This window comes from Miniopterus schreibersii, assembly GCF_964146895.1.
Source record: "Miniopterus schreibersii genome assembly, chromosome: 6".
NCBI lineage: Eukaryota > Metazoa > Chordata > Mammalia > Chiroptera > Miniopteridae > Miniopterus > Miniopterus schreibersii.
Genome location: NC_138107.1, coordinates 70106862 through 70123263, shown reverse-complemented (window position 1 = coordinate 70123263; position 16402 = coordinate 70106862). Strand labels below are relative to the sequence as shown.

General features: G+C 40.8%; 1 protein-coding gene across 1 annotated transcript in view; it reads right to left on the bottom strand.

Moving 5' to 3' along the window:
• Nucleotides 1-10108, bottom strand: part of ENPP3 (ectonucleotide pyrophosphatase/phosphodiesterase 3) — a 66507-nt gene extending 56399 nt beyond the window's left edge. Inside the window, exons 1-2 of the mRNA XM_081139996.1 lie at nt 9973-10108; nt 6919-6997 (exon numbers count right to left, since the gene is read on the bottom strand). Of these exons, the coding sequence (XP_080996122.1) occupies nt 6919-6997; nt 9973-10011 (118 nt within the window). The 5' untranslated portion in view covers nt 10012-10108. The remainder of the gene's footprint in view (nt 1-6918; nt 6998-9972) is intronic.
• Between the last annotated feature and the right edge of the window lie 6294 nt (nt 10109-16402).

Here is a 16402-nt window from a genome sequence, read left to right as displayed (position 1 = left end):
CCAGGGCAAAAATCACACCAAGGGATCAATTGGAATAAAGAGATCTTGAAAGTTTCTAGAGAAAGTTTATGAGCAATTCATAAAGGACCACAAGTCAGAATGGCATCAAATTTCTTAAAAGCAACACTGGAAGCTAGAAGACAGGAAAGTAATGTCTTCAAATGTCTAAAGGGAAATTATTTTCATCTTAGAATTCAATATCTATTCAAACTATCAAGTGTTAGGTTAGGGTGATGAAGATGTCTTAGATTGTCCAGAACTCAAGTTATATGTTGCATGCATCCTATTTTAGGAAGCTAATAAAGGATGTTCTTTAGCAAAATGAGGCAGCGAGAGAGATTTAAAAAAATATAATCTTATGATGGAAACACCAATCATAATACACCAAACAAACCAAGAGAGCAACCAATACTAGAGCAGCAGGACAGAGAAACAAAAATAAAAAAATATCACTCTAGATCCAACTTCACACTGCCAATAATAAGAGAGCCAGATAATTCCAAGGGTTGGTAAGGATGCATGGTGAAGGTAAGGTAGGCTAGAAAGCAGTCTTCTGGGACTACTTACCCAAATTAAAATGTAAACTCTTAAATCCAGGAATTCGATTCTTGAGTATGTGACAAAAGAAACCTTACACAGGTCTAAAAGAACCTGAAGAATTTATGTAGAATTAAGAAACTAAAGTCAACCTGCATTTCCAGCACTGGGAGAAAGCATAGGTCTAATGGCATGTTGGATACATGTCAAAGAGTACTATGTAGTAAGTAGATAGATATGAACAGATGCACGCATAGAAATTTAGATGAATCTTTAGAAATGTTCAGTGAAAAAGTAAGAAAAAAAAGTTTATGTGCTATTTACATAAAAGGCCTTTACATTTTTACATTCACTCTCTTCCTTTGAAACATTTTCCATACTTGGTTTCCAGGACACAACAATTATGTGCCTTTCCTCCCACATTCTTGGCCACTTTTTCCTAGTCTTCTGTGCTTTCCCACCTCATATCACCAATCCTTTAAAGTTTGCATACCCCAGTCACATTGCTTTAAGTCTCACATATGATGCTGATAACTACCACACTGTATGTCCACTCAAGATTTTCTCTCTAAAGCCAGCCTCATATATCCAACTATCTTCTTGACTTCTCTACCTGGACATATACTAGATACTTCCAATTTAACACATCCAAAACTGAGCTCCTAATTGTTCTCCCCAAACGAGCTTCTTCTACTGTTATCCCCAACTAATTATGAAAATGCCATATTTTTAGACGTTCATGCCAAAAATCTTGAAGTCATTCTTGAGTCCTCTCTTTCTCACTCCATATCCAGTCTGTCAATAATATCTTTCTACCACATAGCCAAGATCTGGAAACAGTCCAAGTGCCCATGAGTAGATGAGGGGATAAAAAAGCTGTGGGACATTTACACAATGGAATACTATGAGGCTGTAAAACAGAAAGGAACTCTTACCCTTTGCGACAACATGGATGAATGTGGAGATTATTATGCTAAGTGAAATAAACCAGTCAAAGAAAGACAAGTACCATATGATATCACTTATATGTGTAATCTAATAAGCAAAATAAACTGACAAACAAAATAGAAACAGAGGCATGGATGCATAGAACAGACTGGCAGATGTCAGACAGTAGGAGGGTGGGAGGGACTAGATAAAAGAAGGTGAAGAAATTAGCCAAAGAACATACATGCGTAGCCCATGGACACAGACAACAGTGTGATGAAGGCCAGGGGAGGGTGGGGCAGAGGCTGGGTGGACGTAGGCAAAGAGGAGGAAAATGGGGGACATCTAGAATAGTGTCAACAACAAAAAAGTATATATTCAGAATTCAACTGTATCTCATCGGTTACAATGCTATCCCCCTAGTCCAAGACATAAAGCTTGTCGTATTATTGCAATTATTTCCTAATTGGTCTCTCTACTTCTCATGGTTTCACTATGCCATTTATTAATGATATAGCAGCCTAAGTAACCATGTTGTAAAGCAAATCATAGCATGTCATCCCTCTGCTCAAAACCTCCAGTCACCTCCCATCACACTCAAAATAAAAGCCAAAGACCATACTTTGACCTACCAAACCCTCTTTGACTGGGCTCTTCTTTGGCTGACCTCATTTCTCACTACCCTTCCTGTAGTCCTCTTGGTTCTAGCTCAACGTTCTCCTTGTTATTCTTGAAATGGAATTTGCCAGGCAAGGTCCTACTTCAGGCCTTTGTACTTGCTATTTTCTCTTCCCTGAAATGTTCTTTTACAAAATATCCTGGTTCTCCCTTGCTTCGGCTCTTCACTCAAAAGTTATTTCACATGCATGCCCTGACTCAAATTCATATTCCCTTTTACAGTTTTGTTTATTCCTTAGCACTTTCCCTATCATATTATATATATTTTACTTATTTTCATTTTTATTGTCTGTATTCCTTGCTGGAATATGAATTCTATGAAGAATTTTTGTTTTCTTTTTTACCACTGTATTAGAATTACATTAATTAGAATAGTATCTAGAATTCATTAATTAGAATAGGATCTAGCACAGAGTCAGTGCTCAATTGTTAAAGAATAAGTGAAAAGTATGTGCACATAAAGCAATAAATTTGGTAGAACACATACAAACTCAAACTAGAAAAACTACTTTAAAAACTCATACCAGAAAACATATATGGGGGTGGGGAATGGAAGAGGGCACAGAGGGGATAAATGGTGATGAAAAAAATTAAATAAAAATTTTTTAAAAGAGAAAATATATCTTGCCCATAGAAAGTGGGTTGATCGGAGCAGGGAATGATGAAAATGGTCCAGAGTTGAGGATTAGGAGACAGTGTGGTGGAAGAAAGGGATGAGTATGTTAAGGACACTGACAGAGGGGTTGGAGTTAAATACCAACGCCCTGTGTGGGAGGGAGATGGAAGGGATGCCACATAAGGGCTGATAGACTGAGATAAGAGGAAATTAATGAAACAATAACTCTGGGAAGCCCGCCAGTAGGTGTAGCGCTAAAGGAGGGGAGAAGGTCAAAGAGCTGGAGATTTTGTTCAGAGATTAGTACATGCCTCTTGTCATTAAATTGTAACCTGTGGGATACAATAACCAAGAAATGATGCCCACCTGTGTGCACTAACGCCAGAATAATGCCGCTAAAATGACCTGCCAATGTTTGCTAGATCTAAGACTGGAACTGTAGTTCAGAAACACAACAGCCAAGTGACCAAGAAAAGACACTAGTTGGGCAGGTAATGTCCACCTCTTCAGTTCCACTGTGTTTCCATGTTACCCTAGGGACACTGGGTGTTTGTTAATTCTTAAGTGAAAACACAACTGGAAAATTGTCTGTTAACCTCACCAAGAGTCTCCCTCAAGAAGAAGTGATATGACTTTCCCCCCTGGAGTCAAACTAGAAGTTAATCAACCAAATTAAAAGGGGATAAATTATTTGACATCTGACCTCATACTTCCCCTTAGTAAAAGTACCAAAACAGTACATAACAAGATTATAGAAAGCATTTTTTTATATAGTCACTTGCAAATGATTTATTTACTGTTCATACTAATGATATATAGCAAGAGATGTGAGGTGTGTGGATATTTTGGGAATGTATCTCTTATTTTTTCTTTGCTTCTTCAGAAAAAAATTGTGAAGCTTTTGTTGTGCACTACATTTCAAGAACGTGGCACTGGAGGGGGAACAAGATGCGGCGTAGGTAACAGCTGCACCCGCCGCCTCCCGCAACCACATCAAAATCACAACTAAAACACAGAACCACCATCACTCAGAGCCTCCTGAAATCTGGCTGAACAGAAGCCCCACAACCAGGGAGCTGAAGCAGCACCGAGACCGGTAGGAGGGGAGGAGACGCCGGCTGACAGAGGCTGAATCGCGGAGACGGGGCCACAGGCCCACACCCAGTGTCGCGGGGTAAACTCAGGAGGGAATCTCGGTGGTGGGGGTTTCCCAGAGGAGGGAGGGGTCCCAGCCCCACAGCAGTCCCCCAGCCCAGGGCTCCAGGGCCAGGAAGAGACGTCCCCACAACCTCGGGCTGTGAAACCAGCGGGGACTGTCCCTGAGGGTCGCAGAGGCTGCGGGAGCCCCAGCAGCTCCTCTAAAGGGCCCGGCACGGACTCACCCGGACCCGCTCCCTCTGAGCCCAGCGCCGGGCAGCAGCCGGAAAGGACCCGGGACACTCGGGGGGAACTAACCTGCCTGAGATCCGGGCGAGAGGCAGAGGGCGGCTTCCTCCCAGGCAGAAGGGCTGGCAGAGGCCATGGCTCCTTTGGCGAGTCCTCCCCGCTCACAGCCGGCAGGCAGGCGCCATGTTTGAATCACCACCACCTGACTCACACCTTTGGCCCCGCCCCGGGATTCCCGGAGGCCCCGCCCCTCCCCACCTGCAGCTCATCCAGGCCATTTCCAGGGGCTTTTCTGTGCAAGTGGCCTCTCGAGCCTCATGCTTAAGACTTTCCTAAAATCTCTCAAACAAGCAGCAGCAGGCCCCATGCGGCTTGATAAGTGGCCCCAGGCCTGGCACTAGCTGCAGCCTGCACTGGCTCATAGCTTGGCCTCTCCTGGGCACCTCCAAGCCCTGCACAAGTAGCAGCCAACTACGGCTTGCTGTGTGGCTTATGCTGGGTGGCCCTGGGCAAGGCACTGGCAGAGGCTGACTTTGCACCTCCCGGGAGGCCCCAGAGACAGTGCACCTGGTGGTCAGCTTCGACCACACTGGATTACAACCCTACCACATCCACGAGTGACACACTCAAGGGGCGCACTTGGTGAACACCAAAGCTCCACTGAAGTAAATCCTGCTCCATAGGGGTGTCTCCAGCACAGCAGCTCTCTGGCTGTAGTTGCAGCTGATCCTCACAGGTGATTGGCCCGGGGGTCAATTCCTCCCTGTGATGCCAACAGCAACCAAGGTTCAACAGGACAGTGCACACAGTCCACACAGGGGAGCACCTAGAAGGCCCAGCTCAGGTGACTGGGGGGGCTGAGCCACTGGACCCTACAGGACACCTACTACACAAAGGCCCTCTACAAATTCCAGGAGACATAGCAGCTCTACCTAATACATAGAAACAAACACCCGGAAGCAGCCAAAATGTGGAGGCAAACAAACATGTCACAAAGGAAGAACAGAAGAAGTCTCTAGAAAAGGAACTAAATGAAATAGAACCAAGCAAGCTAACAGATACAGAGTTCAGAATTATGGTTATAAGGATGCTCAAGGATATTATTAAGAGTATTACAAAAACAAGTAAAACCATCGATGACATAATAAAGTACCAATCAGAAATGAAAGCTACATGAACTGAAATGAAGAATAATTTACAGGGAATCAACAGTAGAGTAGAGGCTGCTGAGTATCAAATCAGCAATTTGGAACATGAGGAAACAAAAAACACCCAACCAGAAGAGCAAAAAGAAAAAAGAATCCAGAAATATGAAGATAGTATAAGGAGTCTCTGGGACAACTTCAAGAGGCCCAACATTTGTATTACTGGGGTGCCAGAAAGAGAAGAAAGAGAGCAAAAAATTCAAAATCTATTTGAAAAAATAATTACGGAAAACTTCCCCTACCTGGGGAAAGAAATAGACTTACAAGTCCAAGAAGCACCGAGGATCCCAAACAAGAGGAGCCCAAAGGCCCACAACAAGACACATCATAATTCAAATGCCAAAGGTTAAAGACAAAGAGAGAATCTTAAAAGCAGCAAGAGAAAAGCAATTAGTTACCTACAAGGGAGCCCCCATACGACTGTCGGCTCATTTCTCAACAGAAACCTTGCAGGCCAGAAGGGAGTGGCAAGAAATATTCAAAGTGGTGAAAAACAAGAACCTACAACCAAGATTGCTCTACCCAGCAAAGCTATCGTTTAGAACTGAAGGTCAGATAAAGAGCTTCTCAGACAAGGAAAAGCTAAAGGAGTTCATCACCACCAAACCAGCACTACAGGAAATGTTGAAGGGTGTTCTTTAAGACGAAGCTAAAGAACAAAAGAATCTGATGAACTAAATAGATCCAGAGACATTGATGCATGCAACAGACGATCATATTTCAGAGGAAAAAGGGAAGGGGGGTGGAGGGTGGGAAGAGATTAACCAAAGAAGTTACAGGCATATATGGATAACCCATGGACACAATCAATAATGGGGTGAAGGGCTAGGGAGGGGGTGGGAGCAAGTGGAGAGGGTTAACTGGGGGGGAAAATGGGACACCTGTAATGCTTTCAACAATAAAGATCAATGAATTAAAAGAAGAAGAATGTGGCACTGCCTAACCAAAAAATCATGAGATTTTGGTGATAGAGCAATACTCATGTGACATCAAGATGCAGGAAAGCCTGGCAGAGCGTGGCTCAGAGGTTGAGTATCTACCTAGGATCCAGGAGACCGAGGTTCGACTCTTGGGCACATGCCCCAGTCTGGCTCGATCCCCAGTCGGGGGCGTGCCGGAGGCAGCAGGTTGATGACAACTCTCTCATCTTTGATGTTTCTATCTCTCTCTCCCTCCCCCTTCCTCTCTCTTGGGTCGATAAAGATATATTTTTTAAAAAGATGCAGGAAAGGTGACAGGACGTCCTGGGAAGAGAGCAACAAAGTCTTGAGGCCTAGTTTATTATCAGATATTAATATCAAAGTCCTCTATGAAGGTAAGGAAAAGTAAGGACAAAACACTGGAATGATACGACTCTCCAAGAAGCAGAGGGGTGAGGGCAAAGAGTAAAGTCCAGGAACCACAGTGAATAAGCTAATCACAGAGTGGGCTCGTGATAAGTGGAGGTGGGAGAAGGAGAACCTAGTAGGAGAGAGGAGACTCAGGAGAGGAGAGCACAAGTTTTAACAGGTGAAGGAGAGGAGAAAGAAAAAATCAAGAAATGTTTTGAGAAAACGATAAGGGGTTTACCTTGCTCATCTTGTTGCCGGCTGAGCCCAAGCTTCAGGCCTAATCCAAGTGTCACAAACACCAACAAAGCAGCAAGAACCTATCGCAAAAAATGAAAAGTGACTTTTACAATTAAAAAATATATATACAAAGATCCAGATGACCCTCCTCTCTGAATTTTAAGGGCACACAGTGTTCTTGACACCAGGTCCAACAGTGATATAGGCACATAATTTTACTTAATACCTGACAATAAGAAAAGTTTGGGAAGAATTGTAAAATACCATTTATTACAGATCTTTAAATGTAAATATGTTAGTCCCAGTTAGCTTAATCCCAAATTGAGTTAAATACATGAAGCAAAGGGAGCCATTCACTTTTGCCCATTTTTCTTTCTTAACTAGACACTTGTTTGAAGATCATTTATCTAAAAACCTTCCAAAACTGTGAAATTGTTAACTACCTCATCCCTATGTGCAGGTCCCCCCCACCCAATCTGTCCATCAGAGGACAACGAGAATATTTAACATATGTAACAACAGTCTCCAAATAATTAGCTGGCATATGATCTGCTTTGATCTACAGCTCAAAAAAAAAAAAAAATGATTTAGGGTAACTTGGAAAATGTGTTACCAAAGATTATGTGTATCATTTATTATCACTGCTGCTGACAAAGCTTCTCAATGTAGTAGACTTTAAGCTATGACTAGAGTTAAACTGTGATATAATTACAAAGCATTCTTCCCCCTCACCTCTTTCCCCACCCACGAAGTCTAATGGTAAGCATGCTGGATGACAGAGCCTGAATAATGCTTATTGTTAGAAAGTATATGAATGCAATAGATGCACAGATCACATAGGAAAATATTTCACAATACAATAGTTTTTGGGGTTTTTTTTACAAATCACTTTCATGAGAAAAACAACAACACAACATCAAAATTTCCTTAGCTAATGAAGACCTACATAAATTACTGGGTTTGGGGGTGGGTTGTTTTTTGTTTTTGTTTTTTGCATTCTGAAAGTCAACTAAAAATTAGTATACCTAATGTTTACAATAGAAGTGAATTCAACAATTAGGAAAATATGATTCAAATACTATGAAAACAATTCTCATATGAAGTCTCCAAGTTCACCCAAGGTCAGTAACTTTCCCATAGGTGTTCTTTCAGTGCAGAGGACAGAGAGGAAAAGGTGAACAGAAACAGTTAAAAAATAACATAATTAGCACTTAGTCCCTTGTTATGATGCCCAAAAGCCGCCAGTGACCAAGACTAGGGATACTACAAAGAAAAAAACACTGCGAATCTTTCCTATGGTAAACCTCACCCATCGTAGATAGATTTACAAGTTGATAGGTTTCCATGTACATCTTATTATCAGTGCTTAGCAATTAAAACTTGCTGGAGATATAAACAACACCTAGCTGACTTTGTACCTGTTGTATATATTTATGGCTTGCTCTCTACATTGTTCTGTAAGCTACTTAAGAGTAAGAGGGTTCATTTTTAATCTCCTATAATTATTTACTCTAAATATGTGATTCTCAGGAAGCTTCTTGATATTGAGGTGCATATATATCTTAAACTATCTTATGCTATCTACAAAGTGGAGAAGGGACTCCAAAAAATCATTGAGAATCCAACATTTGGCTTTAGCTTGGCTGAATAGAGTGCTGAAAGCACAGCAGATACCCTAATGAAACCTGTTAAAATATGAAAGCATTAGGGTATGTTTGAAACTGTGATAATAAAGCATTGAGCTGCTATTATATGTACTAATGGACTACTAGAAGGATACAAAGGGGTGTAAACGATGCATAAGTTTTGCTCCCAAGGGGTTTATAATTTTCTGAGTTTATAAGATAAAATAAAATAAATACAATGAATGGCATAAGCTCTCAAAAGAGTTGCTCCAAAGTTCCCAGAAGGATAATGAAGAAATAAAATATCTCGAGGATTTACTTCACTATCATCACTGGGCTCGATGCTTACACATGCTGTTTTATTTATTCCTGGAACAATGCTTGAGTGATGGAGGATGGTGGTGACATTAAGTAAGGAATTTAGGCGAAACCAGGGGCAGGAGAGGTGTGGGGAATTGGGCGGTTGGCTTGGGCTTGGGGCAGCACTGGATGGGGGGACTTGGAGCAGGAGCTTGAAGTTGTGCGACAGAGCCCAGGGACGGAGCAGAGCTGGGGGCTTACCTGGAACTGTGGGTTGCAAATAAGACTCTTAAAAGGATGGAAGAAGGTGAGATTGTCTTTCGATAGGATTTGGTGAAAGACTGTGGTGCACTGAGAAGACGTCAACCAAGAATGCCCATAAGGAGAAAAGCCAATAAAGTGGGAATTTTAATGCCATCGTGGAAGCAAAAGGAGAATATAATTCAAAATGAGAAGAAAATACTCAGCAATATCTACGTATTGTTGTTATAAGGACTCAGGAGCAGGGCAGGGGAGGACTGGCTTTCCAGGGGTGACCAGTACGGTAAAAAACAAAACCAGAGGACAGGAGAGGTTGAGTAGCGAGAAAACCGAGGCAACAGATTAGGCTCCGTTTCCTGACACTTTGATGCTAAAGGAAGAGAGTGCAATAAAATCAAGGAAAGCTTTTTTTTGCCCCTTTTTTTTCTTTTGGACAGGGAAGAACAAGAGAAAATAGGCAAAAGAGACACAAGGAGGGAAGTAAAATAGGATACAATCAATAGTTCAACAAAGAGTATAAGATACAGTGATTTTAATTTCTCACTTTCTAGTCTTAAAATATCCATACAATAAAAACGCAGCTTGGGAAGTAATTGCAATTCTACTAAGAGAAATGCTGCCAAGTGTTCTGCCACAGATCCCAACTCTATAGGTTGATAAAATATCCATTTGTTGTTGCTCAATTTTTTATACTTGTAAAATATGGTTAAAAATATTCACTGCCTTAGAGATGTCATAAAACTGCACACAATTACTGAAAACTTTACATTTAAATAGCAACACAAACAAATAAATAGGGAATACACATTTAACATTTGACACAAAGCTATAATAAAGTAAAATAAAAATAAAGAATAAACTGTACTTACAATACAAATTATTTTATATTTCTTCACAGTCTTCTCCATTGATACAGTCAGCAGAGAATCTATAGATGTTTTAGCTGCATAAACTTGTTTTAGCAGAGACAGATTTCTCCTTCCTCTTTCTAGTCTGGCAAAGGGAAACTATGAGCTAGGAGTGACTGACCTTTAACTGTTTGGAAAGATCACAGCCCGTTAGTGATTGGACAATCAAGAGAGAAGAAAAAGGTTGTGATAACAATAGTGTTGAGGTATGAAAGTTTATTTTCAGGACATTGTAGATAGCTGTGCTCTTTCCCTTTTTGTTTTTTACTGAAAACACAGAACGAAAGGCCTCCTTGCAGAAATTACAGGGAGTTTCCATATTTACATCAACTCTATGTCATAGTCGAAAACTCACACTAAAAATGTGCCCCAACCATAGTGGTAATTCCTACACCTATGTAAAACACTTAATTATGTCTTGCATTTTACAGTGTTCACAATTGAACGTGTTTTATACCCATTATCACATGTCAAACTTAACAATCTCCCCTACAAACATTCTGTCCTTATTTTGTAGATGAGTAAAGTAAGGCTCTGATTATTTAAAATATGTATCTTATTTATTCCCAATCAAATATTTACTCAATGCCTGAGTGGAACTGGAACGCTAGTCTTTTAGCTCCCCATGACCAAGGTGATTATTACTAACGAGCTAAACAGGCTATTTTCTTATTTCTATACTTACCTGTATTTATGATGAAAGAAGCTAAATTAATGGCAGCATAGCCCAAGAGAGTTACAGTAAATGATGAGTGTTAAATTCTTATAGTTTAAGTGACCTGAAGGCAGTAATTCTCAAAGTGTGATTTCACAGGACATTAGTCTCATGATAAACTCCTTGGTCAAATAAAGCTTGAGAACTCTTTTATAAAGTGAAGATTATAAAAATACCATAGGCTGTAGTACACTCTTTGGAAAACACTATTCTAAACTATTCCAAGTCGAAAAGCAACAAAACAAAAAATTAAGACTCTACCCTAATCTACAATGTTAAGGATACTTATACAAATCATGTTATCAAATTTATACAAATGTTAAGGATATTTCTAAAAATCACGTCTAAATCCCTTTATATGTAATTGAAGTTTTTTCTTTTATTTCTCCCTTAAGGAAAAAAAGCTGCAGCCTAGAAGCCATGTTTCCTTTCAGGACTTTGAGGGTTTGTGCTGTTCTTTCCCCCTTCCCTTCCTCAGTCCAGAATGCCTCCCCTTCACCAACTGTACCTTCAGGCCTAACGGGTGGAAGCATCTACATTAGTTACTGTAGCAGAAGGGATTCGCTTTAAAACTAGAAAATTCCACAGAGATAATCAAATCCAGGATCTTGCAAACTTCTTTCCTTGGCCCACAATGGACTACCAGGTCTTTAAAAATCACGCATGAATAAAAACCTATTTGAACACCTTTGGCAAGTGGTTCTCCACACTGGATAAACTTAGAAGCACCCAAAGTAGTTAATTTTATTTATTTATTTTTAATTTTTTAAGTTCTGAAGCCCAGACTCCATTTAATTGAATTAGAATTCTCTAGAGTTTTGGCTAAAGCAGCAGTGTATATATATACACCCAAGGATATTTTTAATCCCCACCCAAGGATATTTTTTCCATTGCTTTTCAGAGGGCGTGGAAGAGGGGGTGGGAAAGAGAGAGAGACATCGATGTGAGAGAGACACACCAGTTGGCTGCCTCCTGCGCCAGCCCCTGCAGGGGCCAGGGATGGAGCCTGGTACATGCCCTTGGCCAAAACTGAACCCGGGATCCTTCAGTCCGAGGGCCGACACTCTAACTAGTGAGCCAAACTGGTCAGGGCTGCAGCAACATTTTTGCAATATCTCTTTGAGTGATTTCATAGGTAGTCAGGTCAGTGTAAACACTTCGCTTTTAGTCAGGAATGCACTTTTGAATTCTCTTCTGCAAACATTCACTCTGGAGTATAATCAAGCTCGCCAATTTTACAGGTAAAATTACAGGGCCCCGGGGTGCTTGATTACTTGCCCAAGATCACCTTGGTTAGGGCTATCTCAGAAGTGAGACGTCACCAGGTCTTCAGGCTCCAACTTCAGGGTATTCTGCTATTGTTGTTGTTGTGTCATATGGATTGTTTTAAAAGAGCAAGCTTACATCACAATTTGTCTCAAAATTAGGAGATTCCTAAGATTCACGGCTTTTACCTAGTCATCTGACATATGGCTTCAATTTTTCTGGGTTTCTGGGTTCTAACTGCCCATTTGCCCTTAGGACAATCTATCACAGTGCTCCTACTTTTATCTTCCTTTGTGTGATAGTTTTGTGTGTGGACTTGACCAGGCTCTAGCAATCAGTCATTTAATCAAGCACTAATCTGGGATGTTCCTGTTACAGTATTTTGTAGCTGTGGTAACATCTACCATAAGTAAGAGTGTTTACCCTCAATAATGTGGGTAGGCCTTATCCAATCAGTTGACAGCCTTAAGAACAATAATAACAGGTTTACCAGAGAAAAAGAAATTCTGTCTGAAGACTGCAGCGTTAGCCTGCCAACCTGCCCCGCCCTATGGACTTGGGACTTGCCAGCCCAGCCACCACAATCAAGTAAGCCAATCCTTCCCCTTCTCTTGCTATCTCAGCTCTATCTCCATCTGTGACTCTCCTGGTTCTCTTTCTCTGGAGAACCCTAACCTACACCTTGAATGCCTTCTCACATTTTTCCTTCTTTTTAAGACTTGGCCTCATTTCTGACCTTTCTGCCTTATTTGGACCTCCAAGGTCTGTTCTCTTGGCTTCTGTCTTCTTGATTTTTAAATTATTGCCTTGATATTTCCTGTAGTAATTTGTATACCTTGACTCCAGAATGCTTATCTGATACCTTTTTTTTTTCCTTTTTGGCCTTTTATTTTATTTACTTATTTATTTTTATTAAATTTATTGGGGTGACAATGGTTAATATGAACATATAGGTTTCAGGTGTGGGTTTCTGTGTTACAAGATCTATATATTATCCTATGTGCTCACCGCCCAAAGTCCTATCTTCTCTCGTCACCATATATTAGGACCTCCTTCACCCCCACCCCCTTCCCTCTGGCAACCACCACACTGCTGTTTGTACGCGTGAGTTTCAGTTTTATATCCCACATGAATGAAATCATATGATTCTTAGCTTTTTCTGACTGACTTACTTCACTTAGCATAATATTCTCGAGGTCCATCCGTGTTGTTGCAAATGGCAGCATTTCACCCTTCCTTACGGCTGAGTACTATTCCACCGGGTACATGTACCACATCTTCAGCAGCACTTTTGCGATGCTGCTTCCTGCTGCTCTCCAAGGTGTCACTGAATTCTATAGCAGCTCTGTTTACCAGGGCACCACCGACTGGCTCTATATTTTTAGTATATAATTCATTACCTCCCACACTGCCAGAATATCCTTCACCCTCATTCAACTCTGAGGATAGACATACACACACGCACACACACACATACCACTAAATAAGAAAGTCATAGGACCTCTGATTAAGTCTTATCTCTGCACCATACAAGTTAATTGACTCCTAACAAATTCTTCCTTCCTAAAGTTATCTCAGATTATCCCTATTATAATGGAGAAATACCTTAGTCCTTCAGGCCCTGATGTGAGTGAACCTCAGAGAATCTGCATAAGGTGCAGTAGAGATATTGGCATTGCCCAGGCTTTAGTCTTATATGGTGCTACAGCAGTTGCCCAAACTGAGCCCTACACCTTAACTCTTTTGGGTCTATTAAGTCTTAGAAACGTATTCCTAACAGTTCACCTGAGCATTGGACACCAGCCAAATCCGCTCCCTCCACCCAACTTAGACTTTGGAATAGACTGCCTATGTCACCTGGATCTGAACCTACACTTTCTAAATTACTTGAATCCTGAACCCTCATGATTCTTTTTCCCTTAACTTTAGAACAATCTGCACCTCTGGGTTCTGAAACCTTCGGAACCTGCATGTTTTAATGTTTAATGGCCTGGAACACCTGTGCTCTGAAAGGCAGCTACTGTTACATTACATCCCCCACCAATCATAAATATTTTTTATATTCTACAATGTCCCTGTGTCCACTGAATTCAGGAAACTTTTCTAAAATCATAAAAAACTCTCTCATTGCTGTCTCAGGGAAACCCCAGGGGCCTGCCAACATCTGCCTCCTTAAGTTTCACTAACCTGCCCTTCCTGGTTCTAGCACTAGAGCTGGGCTGGAGTTGGACCAGCCAGACTGGGAAAGTTCAGAGGAACTAGACACACTGAGGGCAGGAGGGAGAGGGGTGGGCGGGAGGGGGTGTGGAGGCAGATACTAGGCTCAGGTCCAGGAGCAGGAAGGAGTCCATCAAAGCAAAGCATGGAGTCTCAAATAACAGCAGGGTTGGGTGAGCAGGTGGCCAACTACAAAAAGGGCCTGTCATGAGGAAAAGGCAGAGAAACCTACAGGGAGATTGATGAGCTTGCCTTGCAAGCAGAAAGTTAACCAGGTAGGCAGTTGGTATAGGAAGGACAAATGCTAGTCCTTGGCAAGTGGAAATCCAATATTGAAGCTGAATCTAGAACTACTGTCTAGGTGAGACATGTTAGCAGTGACAAAGCAGGGCCTAGAGGCAATGGTATATAGAAAGAGATGAGGAAAAATCTCAGCATGGACTATAGGACTTAAGTTCTTGAAACTGAAAGATAAGTAAAGTGGCTGGGTAACTAGATGCTCAAACGATAGAGTTAATGTGTGTTTGTTGGTATCAGCATTTTGCAGCACCTAAGCATGTGAAAAACATTTTCCAAGGTGAGATACATAAAATCTCATTTTTGATCAGTACAGATGAATATTTATAATTAACATGGAGATAGGGAACAGTAATTTTGACGCTCAATTAAACAAAATGTTATTTTCCAAATCTGGGGGTGGGGAAGGATACTCTATTATTATATTTTGAATTTTATAAATAAAAATTTATGAAATTTTTTTCTCTCTCTTACAGTATAGGTACACAGATCTTTGACTTCATATGCATATTTAATATCTTTGGTATTGTCTCTTGGCCCACAAAGCTTAAAATATCTTCTAACTGGCCCTTTGCAGTATTGCTGATCCCTGATTCACTCCCTTAATTCTTCCATGTTTTAAAGCTTGGCAACTAATGTACTTAAAGAAATCTGCATTGGATTGTCACCTGAACCATATATGATATATGCCTTTAATGATTCAGATAGTCAGAAACCTTATCTGATGCCTCCTGTGGTATCACAATTGTTTTCTACTGAACAATCAACATTTCTAAGGTTGTCTCGGGGTCCTGGAGGACTGCTTCTTTCACTTGCCCTCAAGTGCAGCAATCTGCCCAACTAGTGTTAGAATTCTAGCTGACCCATCTTGTTCTTTTCAAAACTCAGAAATAATTTTATTTCCAAAAATTTTCCAAGCTTTGGTAGAATCTCCTTATTTTTAATGTTCTCAAGTGGGCCTCCTTCATGATTCAAATTCTAGAACTATCCCCAGAAGAGACCTTCTAAAACCATAGTGCCACCATGATACGTGAGCTCTCCAAGGCTGTATCCCACAACTGATAGTCCCTGAAGTTACGGGCTGTGGGTTCATTCTACTTCTTTGAACCCTGGCAGGAACTAGGTTATTTGTCAAAACATTCAAACCCCTCTGTCATGTCAGCTCCATGGGGTGAGAGACTAGATTAGTTTAACTTGCCATTTTGTTACAGTTTCTAGCGCAATGGCCATCACCTAGAAGGCATTTAATGAGCACTTGCTGAATAAATCATTTGATGGTTTCAGAAATAACCTTGGAAGTCAGAGTCTACCTCATAAATGTCTAGTGAAATAAATTCTTATAAATTACAATAACCTTATAGGTATAACTTTGCGTGTGATCCAAATCTTTTTCTACATCCAATATTTCAGAGGTGGCTATTTCCTCAAAGGAAGACTCTCCATGAAATAATGGGACTTTAGATGCCTTTATTCAGTCTAGAGCAACAAATAATAACTGAGTACCACCAAGCCCCAGATTTTATGCCAGGTGTTAGGAGATGCAAAAATGTTTGGTTTCTGTATCTGTTCTAAATAGCTTTAGTCTAGTAGAAGAAACAGATATTTTTAGCTATAATACAATGTTCTTTGGGTGATACTAGTGATATTAATGAAGTACTGGGGGAATGGAGAAGAAAACAATAAACTTTTCTAAGGGGATTCAGAAAGTTACCTATAGTAGTTTCCTAGGGTTGCCATAATAAGGTACCTAAGACTGGTGGCTTAAACAACACAAATTTGTTATCTTACCATTCTGGAATCTAGAAGTCCAAGATCAAGGGTTGGTTTCTTCTAAGGTCTCTATGAAGAGGCCTTAGAAGATGACTTGCCATCTTCTCCTTTGTCTTCAGATGGCTG